We start from the raw sequence: 22,772 nt of genomic DNA on the forward strand, positions 1-22,772 counted from the left end.
CTATGTGACAGGCGTGTGATCCCTGCTTGTTAAGCCTTCTTTGCATGTCTTCCCCCTCCTGACAGTGACGGTTTCCTAAATGTCTAGGCCTTCAGTGTCTGTCTGAATTTTGCATCCTGACGGGAAGGTTACCCCTCATGGCGCCCGCCCACGCTGGAACTGACAATACGGCAGTTCACCTTGGCCACTGCTTTGTGAAGTGCCCAAGGCTGGGAGCAGCCAGCTCCGCAGCCCAGGCTGATGGGCAGAGCTGGGGAGGGTTTTTTGACGATTATTATTTAACAGGCTGCCCTGCGAATGACCTCAGAGGTTTAAAGCTCTCAGTGCCACGTGCTTGTCAGTCACTCCCTGCATCTGGGCTATTCATAGCTTCCCTCCGAGGCCTTTTTCCCTACCCGCTCCAGGATTAGCTCCTCCTGACAATCAGCTGACAACGGTTGTGGGGAGGGCGAAGGCTTGATCCATGCCTGCAGCTGCCACCTTTTAGCCCCATCACTGTTTGCCCTCTTCCCTCCCTGCCCCTCCATTCAGGGCTTGCTCTGGTGGGTTGGGTAGTGCTCTCAGTCCCCATAGATTTCAGTCGGAGTTGAGGGGGGCAGGACGTACTGCAGGATCGGGCTCTTAAGGCTGCATAAATGACCCAACATTTCCAGCAAGGCTGCAGCAGGGTCAGGAAGTTTTATAACCCGAAGGCTGCAGTGACTCAGAAGTTAGCTCAGGGCCAACAGCCCAGGCCCTGGTGGCCAACTTCCCGGGAACCCCAGAGTCCAGCTTGGCTAGCAGTGCAGAAGGAACTCCAGGGGGAAGGGGGGAGTGATGGTGACAGGAGGTCCTCAAAGGATCTAGGGTACGAAGGCTGAGCCGCAGTTCGTGGTCTGGAAATCACACAACAGCTGTCGCTTTAATGAGCAGAGAGGAATAAGTGTTCTGACCAGATCTGAGCACTGGGCTTTTGCTTTGCAGCTATCTTTGCTCATGAGATTTCTGGTCCTTCCTGTTTGCTATTTCAGCCAGAATCTGGATGCCAGGAACCAGTGGGAGAGCAGGAGAAACAAGGAGGGCAAATCCCATTATCCAAAATATTTGGAGCCACAGACAAGGTTCAGTTCAGCGGTTGACTCGAGGGCCAGGAAGAGTTTGGGACAAGGGACAAACTGAAATCATTTACCTGAACCTCTCAGAACTTTGTGGATCCCCGATGGGACCCAGCCCTGGTTTTACAGAACCACTACTCCATCCAACACGCTTCTGCAAAATCAATCTCCCTTTTGATGTAGTTCTCCTACCCAAACTGGCCCCTCCTGCCCTTCCTCAGCAGTCAGGTAAGCAGGTGGCTAGGAGAACTTTTTAAAATTGAAACAAGACTCCCCTGTTGTCTGTTTGTGGTTGTGCTCCCGGAGAGAGAGGACAGGGCAGAGCTATTCTGTGAAAAGCTTGGGCCAGGTATGAAAAATCATCAGTATCATACCAAGAAACTACTCATCTAAAACCGCAGCTATGGAAGTAGATCAGGAAATGTCTAGGAAGACGTGATTAGGTTTATCTCTTTTTATTTCTTTATGGCTTGTGGACTCTGCTGTGCTAATCCCAGGTGCTTTTGTGTTGCTGGTAACCTTTAAGCGGGAGCTCAAGAAAGCGATTCTTAATGCTTAATCCTTGTGGGTGTTGTTTTTTTAAAATCTAGCAAATGCCTAAATTCCCAGATGTATTTTCTTTCTCTTTTTTTTATTAATACAATTTACCTTTTTTAAGAATGGAATTGGAGGTTAAGAGGTGTGTACATGTTGTTTAATTAGCTGATGGCAACAGCTGATTTCCTTTGTTTTCTTTCTCAGCTCTTCCCCGGAGGGGGGTGAAAGGGCTTGAGGGTACCCCAGAGGGAGAAATTCCCAAGTGCGCCTTCCTGGGTTCTCAAAGGGGCTCTGCACTTGGGTGGTGGCAGCATCTACCCATCCAAGATCAGAGAAAAGCTGTAACCTTGGGAGTTTAATACCAGCCTGGAGTGGCCAGTATTAATTTTTAGAATCCTTGCGGGCCCCCACCTTCTGCACTCGAAGTGCCAGAGTGGGGAATCAGCCTTGACAGCATAACTCTGCCCTGTCCCCTCTCTCTGGGAACACAACCACAGACAGATAGAAGGGGAGTCTTGTTTCAATTTTAAAATGTTCTAGCCCTCCCATTGGCTCTGTTGGCCAGGTGCCTACTCACTTCCTTTTACCTATCCATAGCAGTGAGACTTTTTAACCCTTTACGGGTAGAGCAATTAAAGAACAGCTACTAATAGGGATTTTATAGCTACTAGTTGGCTGGGTGTCCATAAAAGGGAGCTACCCTCCCCCTTCATTTATCACAGAAAGGTTGCAGCGTAACCGTACTTTATTCCTTAGAATGCAGCACAACAACACACAAGAACCCCAAAACAGAGAGAGACAAAGCAGGCTGCTCCCTATAACCTAGTGACACAACTCACCCCACTTTAGTCTAGATGGGCTGACTACACACTGACAGATGCTAGGCCCAATCACCACCTAGACTGCAACCAAGACCAGGAAAAAAACCCCTGAAATTTAAATTGACAGCCTACAATTTTAACAGAGTTTTCAATACTCCACAGATACAATTTGTGCTCGCAATTATCTTCAGGCGCAGCACCTGATCTGTGAGCACTGTGAGGACAAGCAGCCCAAATTTCAGGCTCAAAAGCAGAGGCCGGAAATCTGTCCCTACATCTCTTTTGCCCTTTGGTTTTGATATAGTTTCTGTTCCCCAGGAGAACATGAGATGCAGCAGGAGCCTGACAGGGAGGAGTCTCCTGAGAATGAGACAAATTTCTCTAAACAAAACACACTAGCAGCCACTAGTGGTGATGGGGCCTGGAGAGTGTGCGGGGAAGATTAAAACAAGTACTTGGCCATCTATCTCCTTGGTGGCCCAAGCAAGTGGCATCATGGAGAAGAGGGGCAGAAATGCTCTTTAAATTCTATTTAGCAGACTTGGGAAATGGTGGGGGCACCTCTAGAAGCTTCTCAGAGGCTTTCCTGAAAGCTGCATGTGATTTTAATTCTCCATCAGCACCACGGAGGATTCAATCTCGTCTTTCTCTCCCACAAGAGGCATTTGACTTTTAAACCATTCCCCGCAGCCGGCTTCATTTTGCTGCACGTATCCTGCTGGAGACATGGGGGCCACTTCCTGCTCTCAGTTACGTCAGTGTAAATCTGGAGGAACCCAAGGGAAGTCAGTGGGCTCCCTCTGAATTGACACCAGCGTAGCTGGAAGCAGGATGCGCCTCAAACAAATATATTCTGGGTAGCGCTGGCTGGATAGGGAGGGGAAAGCATGTGGTTTGTACTAGATTTTTGGTTTTTCAACAAGAGAGAACAGGCAAAAAGATTTAGGAAGAATAAAAGAATTACAGTAGAACCCCAGAATTACAAACTGACTGGTCAACCACACACCTCATTTGGAACGGCAAGTACACAATCAGGCAGCAGCAGACACACACAAACACACACACACAAAAGCAAATACAGTACAGTTCTGCGTTAAGTGTAAACTATTAAAAAAATAAAGAGAAAGTTAAAAACAAAAGATTTGACAAGGTAAGGAAATTGTTTCTGTGCTTGTTTCATTTAAATTAAGATGGTTAAAAGCAGCATTTTGCTTCTGCGTAGTAAGGTTTCAAAGCTGTATTAAGTCAATGTTCAGCTGTAAACTTTTGAAAGAACCAGAACGTTTTGTTCAGAGTTACAAACAAGCTCCATTCCGGAGGGGTTTGTAACTCTGAGGTTCTGCTGTACATACAAACTGGGGGGCTGGGTTCTTGAGGTGCTACAGGCCTTCAGCACCCATTGGGAACCAAAGATGCTCAGCACCTTGCGGGATTGGGCCCCAGAAGAGGAAGTATCCAATATCCACGGCTGCCTTTCTGGATTCCTAGTAACTCTACAAAGACAGAAATACAGAGCGAGGACTGTCCAGGAGGGAGAGGGAAGGCTTCAAGCATTAGACCCAACACAGGTCCTAACTTGTACTAACAGCCTGTTGTAAGTGAGGGGAAGGGATGTTTGACAAGCATCTCAGGGCTCTGGAACATCAACAGGCTCCTGGCTTCCAACAGGGCAGGAAGAAGCTGAGGGCCATACACAAAAATGCCAGAGTATTTTGGGTGTGTGCCCAATTGCAAGCAAGCAAGAATCTAGCATTGCAGCCCCCCTGCGTATCTGTGCAGAGAGCTCTCCCCAAGTCACCCTAACCGCTTTTCATTCCAGCATCATCCACTTGCCTTCGTCGCACTGCAGCTCCTGTAAAAGGAGCTAAATCTTAGGGAGAAGGCAGATTTCCCCAAGAGAGAAGGGAAGAGCAGGAAAGCAGCGTAGCGTACTGGGGTCAAAGCCCCCCACAGCTAGTCTAATAACAGCCCCAACACACTTTGGTGGTCCCGGGAACCCGTCACTCCCCAGTAACCAGTGGGAAAGCAGAGTTGGACAATTCCCCCCTGAGAACCCTGACTATTGTATTTAGCCTCTCTGTTTAAATCCTGGGGACGAACTGAGACCCGCACAGCTCTCACAGGCCCTGATCCTGCAAAGCACTCCCGCATAAGTATGTGCCACAAGCTAAGTATTTGCTTACGTGCCTTGCTGAATCAGGGCCAAAGGGCACTGAAATGGGAGGCCCTGGGCCACAATGACCAAAGCCAGAAAATTCACATATGAGAAGCTGACTCACCTAGCTCTTTACTCCTGATGTGATGGATAGATAGATAGATAGATAGATAGATAGATAGATAGATAGATAGATAGATAGATAGATCTTCCAGCCAAGGACTTTACCTCCTTATACGTTTGTAATGGGCTTATCCCAATGGGACAGCAATCCTGAACGAAGTCTTTAAACGTTGCCCTAATATAAGTAAATAGCATTAATGACACTAGATCAGTGATGAGAAACCTGCCTTGCAGACACTGTGGTCACTGGGGCTCTAGGAACCTCCTGCTTCCTGCCAAGCTTTTGCCTGCAATGTGATTGAAATGTATCATTTCTTTCCTCTGCAGTTTGGTGGAAGTCTATAACATGCACATTGTCTACCCCGAACACACCACAACAGCTCATTTGGAACTTTAACCTGGCCCCCATTGGGAGCATATGTATCTCTGATCTGAATAGAGAAGTCTATTCCTTTCTAAAGGAACAGAGAAAAACTAATGTCCCCAGTCAACACATTCTGGGGTTTGGCTGTAGGGAGCACCCAAAATTTTGCAGATCCAAACCTCAGAAGCACCTGATCCTCATGGTCAGAGATAAGGTACATATTGTGCAGAACCTTAGCCACAAAGTTTGGATCAGGACCTGGATCTGAACTTTCCCAAAGATGTTTGGATTGGACTTTTTTTGGTTCATAGGCATCTTTAGTAAAAACCCCAAACAGTGTGCAAATTTATCTGAGTTTTTGGCCCAAATAAATAAGTAAATAGTTTTCATTTAAAACACATACAAAAATTGTGAATTTGCAAAATTTCTCTTAGGAAAAATTTCCACTTTCTGACCATCTCCCATTGTACTGTGTCTAATCCAATGGGGCTTGGATCTCAGTTAGGTTCTCTAGCTGCTACTGTTAATTCATAAATTAATAATAGCAATGATAATAATATGGATCTATGGGTTTGGTTTGACTCTATCTCTAGTCTTTCACATTCTGATGGTCCACTGTGAAATGTGGTTTTTATCCACTGAAAGTTTCAACTTTTTTCAAAAAACCAAAAGTTTTTTGCTCAAAACCAGAAGTTTTCAGCTTTTGGCCAAAAGGTTTTGGGTTTTTTGATTTTTCACCAAAAAGTGAATGTTTAGCAGAAAGTAGAAACTTTTCACAACAAAAATTATTACTCAAAACCCCAATTTTTCATTGAAAACCAGTTCCACCAGCCTTAGCTGTGACACCCAGAATTAATTTGGGATTCTTGGACAATCACGTAAAGCAGACAGGCTGCAGGAAGTTTGCACCCTATAATCCTAAATTACTGACCAAATTTCCTGGTGATACTATAGAGATTAAAAAATTTATTTGGGCATAAGCTTTCATGGGCTAAAACCCACTTCATCAGAGGCATGTAGTGAAAAATACAGTAAGCAGTATATATATTACAGCACATGAAAAGATGGGAGTTGCCTTCCCAAATGGGGGGTCAGTGCTAACGAGGCCAATTCAATTAAGGTGGAAGTGGCCTATTCTCAACAGCTGACAAGAAGGGGCGAATATTAACAGAGGGAAAATTACCTTTGCAGTGCTAACGAGGCCAACGCAATCAAGGTGGACGTCACCCATTCCCAACAGTTGACAAGTAGGTGTGAGTATCAGCAGAAGGAAAATTACTTATTGTAATATTTATTTATTTAAGCCCCGCAGTCTCCTGGGTGCTTTACAGAGCAAATAAAAAGATCTGATCCTGGCAACTAAGAGTTGACAATCTGGGAACCCGATCCTGCAAAGATTTACCCACGTGAGTCGATTTATTCACGTGAGTAAGTTTACACAGGATGGGGCAGGAAAGAGAGGAAAAAAAACGAGGTGCGAGTGAGTGCCAGGGTTACGCAATGGGGCTGCCCAGTGTCTCAGTTTGTTACAGTACGTGGGTGCCTTGTGGGACAAGCACTTAGTGCTACTAAACGTGCTAATCACCAAGTTTTATGGAAACCTTCTCAGCAGAAGCAAAAACATGAACATAAAGGGTCTATTTCTGATCTCATTCCAGGTTCGCGCTGTTGTAACTCCACTGACTTCAGTGGAGATACTCCCAGTGAGATCAGAATCCGGCTCTGTGTTATCACATTTTCAACAGGTTTCAGAGTAGCAGCCGTGTTAGTCTGTATCAGCAAAAAGAACAGGACTCGTGGCACCTTAGAGACTAACAAATTTATTTGGGCATTAGCTTTCGTGGGCTAAAACCCACTTCATCAGATGCATGCAGTGGAAAATACAGTAGGTAGATATAGATATATATATATACAGAGAACATGAAAAAATGGGGGTTGCCATACCAACTCTACAGAGACTAATCAGTTAAAGTGGGCTATTATCAGCAGGATAAAAAAAACTTTTGTAGTGATAATCAGGATGGCCCATTTCAAACAGTTGCCAAGAAGGTGTGAGTAACAGTAGGGGGAAAATTAGCCTGGGGAAATAGTTTTTAGTTTGTGTAATGACCCATCCACTCCCAGTCTTTATTCAAGCCTAATTGAATGGTGTCCAGTTTGCAGATTAATTCCAGTTCTGCAGTTTCTCGTTGGAGTCTGGTTTTAAAGGTTTTTTGTTGCAGAATTGTGACATTTAGGTCTGTAATCGAGAGTCCAGGAAGCTTGAAGTGGTCTCCGACTGGTTTTTGAATGTTATAATTCTTGATGTCTGATTTGTGTCTATTTATTCTTTTGCGTAGACTGTCCGGTTTGGCCAATGTACATGGCAGAGGGGCATTGCTGGCACATGATGGCATATAGCACATTGGTGGATGTGCAGGTGAACAAGCCCCTGTTGTTGTTGCTGATGTGATTAGCCCACCTTAATTGATTACTTTCACTAGAGTTGGTATGGCAACCCCCATTTTTTCATGTTCTCTGTATATATATATCTATATCTTCCTACTGTATTTTCCACTCCATGCATCTGATTAAGTGGGTTTTAGCCTACGAAAGCTTATGCCCAAATAAATTTGTTAGTCTCTAAGGTGCCACAAGTCCTCCTCGTTCTTTTCACATTTTCAACTGGATTCTTCTGCAGAAATGACATGGTTAAGAGAACTGTACCGACACTTTGGCCTTAGATTATTATTGTTCCTGTCCTTAAAAACTCATTTGGTTCCTCACCTGCATCTTCCCACAGAGATGTCACACAGCTAGGAGATTTCTTTTAAAAAGAGGTTCTGTTTTTAGAAATAACCCAACCCCCTGATCTATGCACCCCACAACTTGGTGGTATTCGAAAGCCAAACCCGAACATTACGCTTGTGCTATGAGCCCTTCTATAGAGTTAATCAATCCAAGCAAAACACATGGGCTTGTTGATTGGCTCAGTTCAGCAACTGCCCATTGGGTAATCGTAAATATGGCCACAGCCAAGCATTGCAGTGGTTTAAAATTACACCCAAGAAGGGAAGAAGGTTCCTATTGGAGATTTATTAAAGACAACACTTCTCATCTAAGTGCTCCTACCTTTGTGGAGGACAGATGGACTGGCAAGTTAGATTACTGGATAGATTCTGTACCATCAAGAACCACCCAACGTTAGCTACCTGCGTAACGACATGATCGTCTTTTCATCACCCTCATGCGTTCTCCCTAATGTTTGTCACTCATTTTGCATCTTGTTTAGAATTAGCCTTTAAGGCCCGGATCCTTGAAGAGATTTAGGCCGCTGACTCCCATTGATTTCAAAGGCAGTTTGGCACCTAAACCCCTGTGAGGATCTGGGCATATGTTCTTTGGCTCGTCCCATGTGTTTGTACAACACCTAGCACAAGGGAGCCGCAATCCGGCTAGGAGCCTTGGGGCAGCACTGTAATATGAACACATAGAATCAGAGACTACCAGGGTTGGAAGGGACCTCAGGAGGTCGTCTAGTCCAACCCCCTGCTCAAAGCAGGACCAATCCCCAATTTTTGCCCCAGATCCCTAAATGGTCCCCTCAAAGATTGAAATCACAGCCCTGGGTTTAGCAAGCCAATGCTCAAACCACTGAGCTATTCCTCCCCCCATATTTATGATGACACACAGACAGACAGGTAGACAGATGGACGGACAGAGCACTAAAGGCTGTTTAGCTATAGCACCCTGCTCTGTCACTTTCCTCTGTTGCACTGGGCTGGGGTATTCAATGCAGTGTATGGGTACTCAGCTCCCCACTCCCACTGGGAGTTAAGAGGGCGGTTTCCAAAGACACAAGGGGCAATGAGGTACCCAGTCCCCACTGTAAGCCAATGGGAGTTGGGCACTTAACTCCCCTGAGTGCCTTTGAAAACCTCCGACCCAGTTCCTTAGGCTCCTGTGCTGACCCCAGACAATCATACTCTCCTGTTGTTTTGCTGCCCTTTCCACATTGTAGCTCTCGTGTGTATTGTCGTGGGTTCTCTGTGCGACGGGAGGACACCGAGCGCGGTTGCAGGCCAGCGTTTCATCATCTGGCTTGGTGGAGATTGTTAATTGTTAATGACTAGATGCGAGATTAATTTTTAATGGCAGCGTCTTAATTGTGGTGCTATAAATAGACCCCTTGCGTCTGTTTCTGGATTAGCAGCCTTGACAGGCGCACTTTGAATCACATAGAGGTTTTCCGGGGCCCCGTCCTCTATTCCTTACCGTGGCGAGTACTTCTGGCTCATGCCAATGTGGGACAGCTCAGGTGAGTCAGGAGTACTCATGAGAGCACCAGTTCTTTGGGCTCTAAGGTTCGGATTGACTCCTATATGAAAAAAACCCCACAGAGCAGCCAGGAATCTCCCAAGAGTTTCCACTCCAGCATGTCATCCCAGCTGGGTGAGACAGGGTGGGGCATGCCCTGAGGAGGACGAGATTGGGGAGCAGACCCATCCCCCTGGATGGAGTACCCCAAGATCCGTGGGGATATCCCATGCACCCCAAGAAATCTGCAGAGGAGGGACGAGGTATTTGCACTGCTCCTCAAGCACCCAATCGGACCGCAGGATAGCAGCAGCCTGGGGGGTCTATGAATCTAGGTGACGGTGGGAGCCACTGCAGCTGCTTGGCAAGATTTCTTCTCACCACTGTTCGTGATGCGTTTGGACTGGACGCCCAGAGCTTGAGATGGACGTGTCTAATAACGGATGCCAGCCCGTGCATCAGACAGATCTAAGAGTCTGCATGGCATGAACGGGACTGAGATCCAGCACCTCATTTCAAGCAGGGAATAAGCACACAGCAACGGGCACCAGACTGGGTTTTGATTGAACTCATGACTTAGAAAGACCAGGCCACAGAACCCCAGGAGCCAACCATGCCCCTGCTTTCTTGCCTGAGGATTTGCGGGAATTATCCGCCTTCAAACAAACCTCTGTGACATCTCCACCTCCATGTCTTTGCACTAGTATCACACTTCCATCTCTCAGTGATGCTAAACAGGGGTCATTTGCACCTAATCTCTGAGAGTATGTTGCCTAGGAAAGTCCTGCTCTGATGCCAGGAATACAAGGCCAAATTCTATCCTCATTTACACTAGTGTAAATCTGGAGAGACTCAATCGAGTCACTTGGGATTGACATAGGTGTAATTTAGAATCTGGCCCTCGCTCTAACAGATTAAATCCAGCCTATTGCATCTGGAGCTGTATGAAAAAATTCTCACTGCTGATGAAACTGGCTTAAAGTAGGAGGACTTGTGGCATGTTAGAGGCTAACAAATTTATTTGAGCATAAGCTTTTGTGAGCTACAGCTCACTTCATCAGATGATAAATTGGTGAGTCTCTAAGGTGCCACAAGTCCTCCTTTTCTTTTTGTGAATACAGACTAACACGGCTGCTACTCTGAAACCTGTCTTAAATAAAAAGTCATTTCCATGGATTAGTAGAATAGCCAGACAGCTGTGGCCCCCCGTCCAGAACGGCTCATGAAAGAGCAGACAGCAAGGGAAGCAGTTTTATTTGCCAGAAAGAACAGGTGAATTTTCCAGTGGAAACAGAGAAACAGGATGATTTAGTTGGGGATTGGTCCTGCTTTGAGCAGGGGGTTGGACTAGATGACCTCCTGAGGTCCCTTTCAACCCTGATATTCTCTGATTCTCTGATTCTATGAAACCAAAATAAATTCACACTTCCCTTCTTGCCCCCGGGGTTGGTGTTCGGATTTCACCATTTCCTGTGTGAGGGTGAGTAAATTTCATTTTTCTCTAGTGAAATTTGGTCCTGGATCAAACTGACAAGTACTCAGCAAAGAAATATGCTGAAGCGTTTAGAGAGGCAGCTTGGCCTAGTGGATAGGGTAGTCAAGTGACCTGGGTTCTAGTCACAGCTGTTCTACTGTGTGACCTTCAGCTACTCACTTCCCCTCTGTTTCTCTCCATCTCCTACTGATTTTATGCCCTTTGGGGGCAAAGACTCTCTCTTCCTGTGCACTGGTGGAGTGCAGAGCAGAGTGGGGTCTGGTCTTGGCTGAGGCCCCTAGGGGTGAGCACCACTGTTCCCTATTCATCTGATTGGAGTCTCAGCTTTAAAACCCAGCAATGATGCCTCAGTGTCAACATTCATCCGATGAAGTGAGCTGTAGCTCACGAAAGCTTCTGCTCAAATAAATTGGTTAGTTTCTAAGGTGCCACGAGTCCTCCTGTTCTTTTTGCGAATACAGACTAACACGGCTGCTACTCTGAAACCTGTCATTATGCAAGGCACTGCATTTAGCCATATGGAGTGGAAATCTATCAACTTCGAAAAAACTCGTACAGATACAGACAGATTTCATGGCCTGTGTGTATATAAATCTCCTCACTGTATTTTCCACTTTATGCATCCGATGAAGTGAGCTGTAGCTCACGAAAGCTTATGCTCAAATAAATTGGTTAGTCTCTAAGGTGCCACAAGTCCTCCTTTTCTTTTTGCGAATACAGAGTAACACGGCTGCTACTCTGAAACCTGTCATTTAATCACTGATCATTTTTCTTGGCTTAGATGGGAGAGTGAAGCCCAAGAGGCTGGGAATTAGGAATGGCCGAAGGGAAGGAAATGCAGCGAAAAGAGCAGAAAGGATTCACAAAAACCGAGCCGATGGAGAGATGCAGAGAAAGAGTTTAGAGAAGGAAGAGATAGCCATGGCTTGAAGACAGGGAGATTTTCTCACCGAGTGAAGAATGCAATAACGAGGCACGGAACAGTTAATAAATAACTAGACATTTAGTTACTACATAAAAGCCGCGTCCGCCCCTTGATCTTGACACAAGCCTTCTACTGATGCCAACAGGCATTTCTCGGGGCACTGAGAGGAATATATCACCCTCAACTTATCCCCCAGCCTATGGGCTATGCCCAGTCCTGGCTTTCAGCTCGTTCCTTAGAATGAGACTGACGCCCCGACCCTAGAACGAGTTGGAAAATATTCATCTCAAGGGTTATTCAGTGGCAAATGAGGTTTCCATCTACATTTGAACATTTTCAAAACGTGTGTCCATTTCAGCTGAATTGTGTTTCAAGACACCGCCTTCCGCCTGGCCAGAACACAGCGTTCCGATAATGCCGAAAAGGCCCGTGTCGACAGCTGCGGAATGGAACGGGTTCGGTTTCCTTTTGAAACGACTTTTTGGAAAGAAATTCTTTTTTTGCAATTTTTTTACGTACAAAAGAGGTCAAAACTGGAACAAAATGTTGCCATTTTAGCAGAACAAAACATTTTCACGAACCCAAAACAAATTGGGGGGAGGGGGATTTTGTTCCATGTGAAATGTCATTTTTTCATTTGGGCCCATATCGAAATGGGAAAAAAGATGTGAAAATGCAACATTTCCCAGGAAATGGAAAACCCAGCGTGTGTCAGCTCTAATAGATACCCAGCGACAGCATGTACTCCCCTCAAAGTGGATGGGACTCTTTCCACTATCTTCAATGGCATTGGGTTGGAGACATGGAGAAACAGGCCCTTCCTCATACACACAGACGGTCCGGATCACAGCCTTTCGGTTGTCAGTTGCCGGGAAAAGTAACTTTTTTTTCAGATTTTTTTTCCCAAAACCCTGCAAGATTCCAAGGAAAATGCTCACCATCTCCCCTCAGGTTTAGCCTGTTTCGACACAAATGCCATTTTCTGGACAGAATTATTTTGTCAGTTCTACAATTGTACCTTTCCCACCCACAACAAACACTCTTGTCAGCGACCATGCAAGCTAGAACACTTTGCCCTTAACCCTACCACGGTTGTGCTCATTCTGGTCTCTTTTTTGCCCCTTAGGACACAAACCTACCCTACAAATCCATGATCACACAAACAACCAGCTGAAGGCAATCATTCCCCTCAGCTCCTGTAAGGCCTCCTCTTGCAGGCTGACTTAAGTGAGGCAGTCAGCAACTTTCATAGAATCATAGAATATCAAGGTTGGAAGGGACCTCAGGAGGTCATCTAGTCCAACCCCCTGCTTGAAGGAGGACCAATCCCCAATTTTTGACCCAGATCCCTAAATGGCCCCCCTCAAGGATTGAACTCACAACCCTGGGTTTAGCAGGCCAATGCTCAAACCACTGAGCTATCCCTCCCCTCAGGGCAAGGATCAAATCTTACGACTGTGTGTCGGCCAACTCTCCAAGTGCCATTAGACAGAAAGATAAAGAGTCTCCGCACATTCACTTCCTGGGCACAGATCATCTTATCTCAGCATGCACATGGAAAAGGTGAAGTTTGGCACCATGATGAATTATCACACTTGCTATCAGAGAGGAAATTAGGCAAAAAACCAATGTTCTGGTGTGCTCCCCTTCAGTACATCACCTGCCAGCTACACAGGTACAGTGCCCTCTCCAAATATGAGCTGCCCAGAGCCATACGGTAGATTCGAGGCTTTCTAAAGTCCTTAGAGAAAGTCTTTGCTTGCAGCAGTAACACCTCTTACAGGGCAGAGTTAAGGTTGTTTGGGGATCATAGCTGAGACTTACCCTACTTCCAAAAGTCTGAGTTTCTTGTAAGTTTAACCTTAGCTATGAATTTCCTAGCCTGTTAATGGGCATGTTTGGTAACAATAGCATCCTTACAATGAGTCTTACTTTTCTGTTACTAGTATGGACTTTTAACTTTACCTTCAAGGTTTTCTCTGGGAATGGCTTTATTAGTCCCAGGTGCATGATGGGTACCTGTCAGATTCCCAGCAGTATTTCTTCTCCTCCCAAAATGGTTCCGTTCCTAATGGGAACCTCAGACTCTTAGGAGGAGCTTCCCCAGAAAGTGGGGCAAGAATTTTTTGTACACCAACCCAGCCAGGCCATGGAGCAAATCAGCGGGAGCCCTAACACCCCAGCACTAGGAGCCGCCGGAGAGCTGTGCTGCAGGGTGCAGAGGGACATCCTGAGTGGTCCCCTGGGGTCTTGCCCCCATGCAAAGTGGACAGGAATAGCCACCAGAGCCCTTGTTTCTTACCTGTGTTTCTGATAGGTTGAGCTGCCTTGCTAGCTCCGTCCTCTCCCTGCCGACGACATATTGACACCGCTGAAATTCCAGCTCCAGCCTGTACAGCTGCTCGGCTGTGAAAGAGGTTCGGGTCCTCTTGGGCCGGTCCAGATCCAGCCCTTTGGGGAGAACAATCTCCCGGATGGTCCCTTTGGCATCTGTAAGTCAGCACAAGGAGAGCAGCGTGAAGAGAAGGCTCCTGGTTCTCAACGGCCAGGGTGGGGCTCAGCAAGGGCGCAGCAAGAGAGCCGTTTGAGTCTCTGCCCCGTTCCCACTGGCTGTGCATAGCAAGAGCTTCGGAGCATCCTGCCCAGACTCTCTGTCCGGAGACTCAGCCCTTAAAAACCCAGTCCCCCAGACCCCAAACGGCAGAACTAAGGAGACGGACAGTCCTGGGTATGGTCCCTTCTGACCTTAAAGTCTATGAGCTATTAAAAAAATACCAATTTTTTTTGGGGGGGGGGGGGATTGAAAAAAATAAATGCTTTTAAATCCAGCCCAGTTGCCTTTCTGGAAGATGCTTCAGTCAAACACTTTACTGGGCTCCATGCAAAGATAAGTGTGTGAAATTCTCTGGCCTGTTACACAGGAGGCTAATCTTGTGATCCCTTCTGGCTTTACAATCTACAAATCTAGGGGGCGGGGGGCGAATCAGAATTTCCCATTAAAATTATTTGATTTTTGGATGAAAAACTTAAGCTGGAAGCAGAAAAATGTTCATCTTTTTTAAAGTGTTTTTGGTCAAAAAATTTGTGATTTTTGAAACCAGAATTTTTTGTATGAAATAAAGAAAATATTTCAAACAAACTGCTTTTCTTTTTAAGACCAAAAGCATTTAGCTTCTGGTTTCCACTTCTCACAGGAAAACTGGAACATTTTGTCTGAAATGAATATTTTTCGCACAAATGTTCATTTTTGTCCAAAACCCATTTTGGATTGAAAATATGTTCTGCCAAAAAACTGCCCACCAGTCCTAGTTGTGGGGTTTGTTTTCTTAGCTGCCTGTCTGGGGCCTCGGTCTGCAAGATGTTGCGCACTTGTTAGGATGTACCTGAGAACCCTGTGGTACCACTGAAAGCAATGGGTGGGGAAAGCAGCCAGCACCTTGCTGGATTGGACCTGAGGTGAGTTGAGGTCACAGGAGAGACCTAACCCAGGTCAGGAAAGAACAATGGCCATTATCCATATCTGTATCAGAGACTCCACCCCGCACTTGGAACCCTCTCATGGGTTTAGTTCAGACACCGTGTCATGATATAGGGAATAAGTCATAGTCTGTCTTACAAAGTAGACATTTATTAGAGAACAGCTATAAAATATAGACTCTGACACACCGGCTTCAACCCAGCTCAGTTTCCAGCTTTGCTTCCCTTGTTCAGCAGGGACCACACCCTGTCTGGAATTCTATACCAGGGGCTCTCAACCTGCAGGATTGTGAGCAGGTTTCAGGGATTTGTAACCACCCTGGCCTTCCCATGTGGTGCTAAATCGGAGCTAGCTAGATCCCAGCACTCTGGGCATGGAAGAGTGGGAGATCAGCAGCAAGGTAAAATAGATCTCACTTAAAAACCTGGGTGATCTTGTAACCTTCCATGTGCAGAGTCTGTGGAAGTTCTCAGCATGACGGGTTTGTGAGGCCAGGGCCAATGTTAGCTAAAGTCATCCTTACAAAAAAAACCCTCACAAAAGGTAAAATTCCCCCCTGTGCAAAAGGCTGGTGTGTAACACGTAACACTTACAAGGCACGTAAGGGCATATGTGGGACATATGTGATGCATAGCCCTTGCACTGGTCCTCTGTATAGGGGGAAATTTTCCCCTAAGAGATATCTGTGATCAGCTCCAAAATTGTGATACAACAGTAAAGCCCTCAGCAGCTAGGGGTAAATGTCCTAGTCAATCTCCCTTTTCCGTGGACTGATGGAGAAAGCACAAAGCTCGAGTCTCATTGGATTATATGTTCATTATTTACAGGGTGCCAAAAAAAGTGCATGGCACTGGAAAGACTTATAAGGAGTGGAGAGTGGAAAATACCCAGACAATTTTCCTGAAAATATTCCCTCAAATCATAAAGGGCACTGGGCCCGTGTTCACTCCCCTTCCGTGTCTGCTTTCCTCACATATTCAACTGAGTGTATTTCCTGGTAAGACCATTCCTGGGAATGGCCAATGCTAAGCAAACACCAACAAAGATTGATAGACGGGAAAATTTAAACTGGAGATCATCAACATTCATGCTAGAAACCTGGCTCTAAAACTACACTCATCCAACCAGGAAGCAGGAACAATGTGACTCGGAATCCAGATACCTTGGAGGCCCCCAAATACCAGAGAGAGAAAGAGGGGACTTGCCTCTAAAGATCAAGCTAAGAATTTGCTCTCTGAAGCACCTAGTGCATGGAGGTGGGGAGAAGAGAACTGTAAGTTAAAGAGATAGAGAGAGATATTAGACAGATAGAGATCTGTGGATGGGGGTGAGAGATCTAGAGATCTATGTGACCGATCAACTCAAGCTCCAATTTTAAGCTCTGAATTATTGAGCGCTTACTGATAAGCTGCTCTCACGTGACCTGCAGCCCAAGAATTAGTCACAGAAATTACCCGGTGAACAAAAAACATATTGTAACCTAAAAAGAGTCCCAAGCTGCTAGGGGACAGTTGTGAAAGAGGCTCAGGTCCCCGAATATTGGAATACCCGAATATGAAGGCCTCTCCCAGCTCTCCCGTGGAGACACGGCCCCTTCCCCAGCATGTTTGCCATCTAGCAGAGGCACGCACAAACCAGGCCCAATTTCTCCGCGGCTGGTGTCACACGGCTGGTGGAGTCTGGGCCCAGGATTTGTGCTGCCGGCTGTTGGGAGATACCCATGGTGCAGGGGAATAAACCCTTGGACAGTATTGGGATGTCAAAGCAGCTTCTATACCACCCTCCCTCCTTCCTGCTGGCACAGAAGGGGTGGCCGGGGCCTTCTGCAGCTCCCTGGATGCCATGTTGGCTCCTTTGTCGATGTAACTGGGACACTGACATGGCACAGAGCCGGACCCGGGTGAGGGGAGAGCATCTCTGAATCTCCTGCAAATTTACTCTTATTCATTATGATGAGCCCGGAGATTAGGCTCTGGTTTCATCCCTCTTTGCTCCCATCAGTTATGGAGCTCAGCCCTGAGCCCTGGCCTTTGAACGCGCTGCTTGCTAATTCTGGTTGGGCCAGGAGGGGAGGAGATTGTAAAGCCAGCCAGGGAGGGCAGGGGAAGGGGCTCAGGGTGCAGGCATTCGGGGAGGGGGGTGTGAAGAGGTCGGGCTTGGAGTTGCAGCTGGAGATGAGGCATGGGAATGTGGAAGGAAGAGAGCAGGGCAGGCAGGCTTGGAAGTGGAGTGGGGCTGAGGCAAGCACGGCTAGGCTAGGAATGGGGCTCGGGAGGCTTGTTATGGGGGGGCTGTGATGGGCGCAGCGAAGTGGCCATCGAAGGGGGCAGGGTTCTGTCAACGACTGTGGCAAATCTTCTAAACTCTTCTCTCCCAGTGTCTGAGGCTGCAACAAACTCCTTCCAGGGGAACAGGTGTTACTGTCTTCGGTGGGTAGGGTGACCAGACGGGCAGCTATTAGGGGCTTTTTCTTATATCCGCCACTGTTACCACCGCCACCACTCCAGGAAAACATGTCTCCCGACTTTTCACGTTTGCTATCTGCCCGCCCCATCCGTGGGTCCTTGACTGTCCTCTAACTTGCAAGAAACGAGCGGCCCCAGCTTCCAACACATGGCGGCGAGTCCTCGCTTTCTGCATGAAGCCCTCATTTCCGCCATCAGTTGCCATGCCCACGCAGAGCCCAGCCTCATGGCCAGTGTTACAAAAACCCACAGTCCACTGACAGCACTGCAGGGTGGGACAGTGATGCTGCCTCCAGCTATGGGGCGGGGCACTGGCTACCTAAACAGGAAGTAACGAAGAGAGGGGGTGGAGCATAGCCCCACCCCATAATACTCTTCTGAGTAACCCAGTTAACCCCTGGGTGGCCATTTTACTACAATAGGGTGGGAGGGATTGAGACTGGCTGACAGGTTAGAAATGGGCCAGGCCTGTGCAGATCATCTTTGGGGAGCCACCGGTCCGCCTCCTCCTGTCCCCCAGCCCAGCTGGAGCAGGAACTGCATCAGACCCCGGTGACCAGCGCCTCGCCCATGGGGAAAGTGGTTTTAGGGATAACTCTAGCTGTCTCCAGAATCTTCTCCCTGCTCCAAAGCCCTTGTATGCCGAGATGGCTCTAACACACTGTTTCTCAAACTTTTTGATACCGGGGACCGGCTTGCTGCCTTCCTAACCTGTGTCAGGGAGACCTCAGGGACCGGCGCCGGTCCACAGGCCGTCCATTGGGACACACCGATCTAACGCCTGAAACAGCGAGGGGGGGCAAATACTGTTATGGGGGGAAATCCAGCTGCACCTGCAAAAATTCCCTATACACACGCACACTATTTGTCACACTATGTGTGTTTAGTAGCTACAGCGTAGAGCACACGTACACAGATATAGGCAACACACACTCGTGTGTGTGTGTATATATATACACAAACACACACACAATGAGTGTGTGTTGCCTATATCTGTGTACGTGTGCTCTACGCTGTAGCTACTAAACACACATAGTTATACCATATCTAGATATATCACAATACATATCAACATATCGAGAAACACAATATATATATCAGAGCAATAAGGTGGGGGAGGTGATAACTTTTTTTGGACCAACTTCTGTCGGTGAGAGAGCCGAGGTCCTGAAGAAGAGCGCTGTGTAAGCTCGAAAGCTTGGCTTTCTCACCAACAGGAGTTGGTTCAATAAATCAGCGTCTTTCAACCTTTCCAGACTACTGTACCCCTGTCAGGAAGCTGATTGGTCTTGCACACCCAAAGTTTCACCTCCCTTAAAAACGACTTGCTTACAAAATCAGACACAAAAATAACAAAGTGTCCCAGCCCACCAGTACTGAAAACTTGCGGACTTTCTCATTTTTACCATATGTTATAAAATAAATCTCTTGGAATATAAACCTTGTACTTACAGGTCAGTGTCTAGTATATAGAGCAGGATAAAACAAGTCATCGTATGAAATTTTAGTTTGTACTGACTTCGCCGGTGCTGTTTATGTGGCCTGTTGTAAACCCAGGCAAATCTCTAGAGGAGTTCCTGTCCCCCCGGGAAGACCTTTGCCTGCCCCCAGGAGTGCACCTACCCCCCGGTTGAGACCCACTGCAAAGATATTACATCGCCCACCTTGCCTCCCTAATAGCCTGGGACCAACACCATCACAACATTGCACACCTATTTATACGCTACAAACCAGGGATTCTCAAACTGGCGGTCAGGACCCCTCAGGGGGTTGCAAGGTTCTCACATGGGGGGGTCGCCAGCTGTCAGCCTCCACCCCAAACCCCGCTTTGCTTCCAGCATTTATAATGGTGTTAAATATATAAAAAGATGGTTTTAATGTATAAGGGGGGGTCGCACATATTTTTAAGCTATATAAATATATACATATGCCTAGGGGATACATCACATACTGATGATGGGTGTGGGTGCATAGGGACCTAGGTCTAGACAGCTACACACATGACATCATAGCTTCCCTGCGGGTTCCCTCCCACACATCTGTAGCTCTTACAAGCGTTTATATATGTGTGTGTGTGTGTGTGTTACAGCCTATGCATTAGGAATAGATCAGATATCGACTGTATCTGAAACATACATGCATATTGCACCATGTCAGGATATAACCCTCTACCGCAGTACAGACACCAACTGAGGCAGGCTTCGGGGAAATCGGGCCCTGTCTTTTTTCTTTCCTTTCCTGGCCTGCAGAACCAACGTGCTGAGTTGATTTCTCCCCTGGGGACAGACCAATATGGGATGGATCTAAGCCACCACCAGTAGATCAGGATGTCAGATGCCTGATGGGGATGTTGCAAACCTCTGTGGTTATCATGTCTCGCCCACCAAAGATATTAAGGGGGTGTTTGTTTCTTGATTGTTTGTAGTGGGCTTTCTTTGGGTTGGTTGCTTTGTGAAATGCTTCTTTCCCTGATGCACCAAGCACCACGCGGACTCTCCCGCAGGAGGAGGGGAGAGGTAAGGGTGTGTCTGGGTTGGAGGAAGCAGTGGGGTGACTGTGGATGATCCCTCGTAAAGACCTCGGCGCCTCTCTAGGTACCCTCAGTCCCTCCCCTTCCACGCGTGTCTACACACAAATACACCCACGCACTGAGCGTAGCCTCCTCTCTCCCGCTAACCTCCCCCTGGCTCCAGCCCAGAAGAATCGACTCTGCGGGTGCACGGTCTAGCTTCCCCCGCCCGCACCCCCAAAAGCAGCTGTCTCTTTAACGGCCGGAGCCAAGCGCCGCTCCTTTAACAGCAGACAGGCCGCCCATTGTCCGGCTGCCGGGTCTCGCTCCCCATTCATGCCAGAACCGAGCGTCTTCACAGCTCTTCCGCGAAGGGCGCACGGAACCCCCGGGCCAGCTGTGTCGGGGAGAGGGGACTGGGGGGGGGGGGCGATGGCTCTCAAAGTGCCCCGCCCTCCATTGCTACGATTAAGCATATTTTCTTTAAACAAAAAACAAACAAAAAAAACCACCAGGCACCTTCCAACTTTCCCGAAGGCGGATCGTGCTAACGAGTCCACACACACCCACCACAACAGAGAACAAACAAGAGGGTTTGAACCGGACCAGCCCCTCTCACAGCGGCTAGGGCCAGGCCTCCCTCGCTTGTTTCAAGCCCGGTCCGATCGCGGCAAAAGCTCCGGACTCTTCCCTTCTCCTCGATGCCCGGCGATGGGGTGGCAGAGGGGAAACCCCGCCGCTTTGAGGAACTCCCCGGCGGCGCGTCGAAGGCTGCAGAGCCCAGACGTATTTCAAGAGGGAAGCAGTCAAGTTGCGCGCCGCCTTCACAAGGGAGCGCGCAAAGGGCTCCTCAGATGCGGGGTGTGCGGTGTACCCGCGCGCACAGGGACCGTCGGCGATTGTCTAGGCACAGAAACGCGCCCTGTGGATTCATGCAAAGAACAACCCTTTCCCCGAATCCTATTTCCTATTTTGCATCTAATGTGAACGCGCGCCCCCCCTCCCCCCCCCACGGCTTATCACACCTGTTCTTGTAAAGAGTGCCATTTAAAGGCGATCTAGTCAAAGGAAAGCAAAAACCTGCCTTTGTTAGCCTGGTTCGATTCGATTTGATTTTTTGTATTGGCTTGAGGCGCAGTCAGAGAGAAAACAGAGAGACCCGTTTCCCAACCCACGTTTCTCTTCTGCAAAGCCCCAAGCCAAGCCCCTTCCTAGAAAGGGGGGGGGGCGTTTCCTTCTCAAAACCCCGCTACATTCGCGCTGCTTTTTGGCCCTTCTGACCTAAACCACAAGCAGCTTTGCTGCATGTAGAAAGCTCGGCGCGCCGGATTCCCTCCGGGCGCCAGGCGCGGGCGGCGCAGCGCGGCTAGCGCCCGGCTCTACATTCAGACTTGAACACGTTTGAGGGCGACTCTTCTCTTTCTTTCCCCATTTTCCCTCGATTTCGCCCAGCCAGCCCCTGCCCAAACCGCTTTCTACCAACACCCTGGCGCGCGCAAAGTATTGACTGGTTGGGTTTTAAATGAAAGCTGCGAGGCCTGAAAATGGCAATGTTCAAAATACTGTATGGAGAGACTCCTGGGGGGGGGCTGAGAATTTTTTAAAGAGGAAAACATACAATCTGACGTTTTCCTACCTGTGAGAAGCCACGTACGGTCCCTTGTTTGAAAGACAGCCTGTCAGTCCCCTCAAGTCATCGTTGTTGACAGCTTATCCCCCCGAAAAGTGACGGGAGTTTATAAAGGATGGTCTCTGTGGCCGGGGGGATCCGCTGTTGCTAAGCCCATTGATCGCAGATAAATTACATTTTAAAATCTAAACGGGCAGGAAGCTCAAAACTCCTTTGCAGGTGAGTTGCACAGACGTGTGTAACATTTCCTGCACAAGATACTATGGGAAATATCCTTAGTCACGCTATGTACCATGTATATCTCATGCAGATACGGATCTTCAGAGAAGGGATCTTCCTCTGATTCCCCTTCGCCCTTCTATTTTTAAACCAACAATCTAGGTGATCCGAAAAATTAAGACAATTCGCTCTTCTCTTTGTTCAAACGGTATCACGCTAAGGGGGTTTAAACGGGATTTCCCCGTTTAGCAGCGCTCCTGAGATAACTACAGAAAACTTGTTCAAACAATCGTCTTTCCGACAAGCTGCCATCTCTTTTGACAAGTAAATTATTATTTTATAAATACTGGGTGGAACAAAGTCACGGGGTTGGGGTTTTTTTAAGTGCATTCAAATAAAGTCCAATCATTCCAAAGGACAATACATATAAAAGTCACACGGTTCGGTCCGTCTCCTTTACCCCCTCCAGCCCCAAGTTACACGTCAACTTCTTCCTGGTCTGAGAAAAATATTTACTCCACCGCTCAATGAACAAAACCCCGAGCAGTTCCAGGAGCAATGGCCCATCCCATGCTACTCACCCACCACTGCGATAAATACAGAGCCCCCTAAAGCCAGACCCTCGCCAGCTGCCCAGGGCAGAATTTATTTGTATTTGACC

The 22,772-nt window shown here is 47.5% G+C and overlaps 1 protein-coding gene across 1 annotated transcript in view; it reads right to left on the reverse strand.

Moving 5' to 3' along the window:
• Positions 1-22,772, reverse strand: part of VAX2 (ventral anterior homeobox 2) — a 50,350-nt gene that overhangs the window by 21,543 nt on the left and 6,035 nt on the right. Inside the window, exon 2 of the mRNA XM_084627149.1 lies at positions 14,113-14,300. Coding sequence (XP_084483275.1) covers positions 14,113-14,300 — 188 coding nt within the window. The remainder of the gene's footprint in view (positions 1-14,112; positions 14,301-22,772) is intronic.

Source organism: Lepidochelys olivacea (genome assembly GCF_965140295.1).
Source record: "Lepidochelys olivacea isolate rLepOli2 genome assembly, chromosome: 4".
In the NCBI taxonomy this organism is placed as follows: Eukaryota; Metazoa; Chordata; order Testudines; family Cheloniidae; genus Lepidochelys; species Lepidochelys olivacea.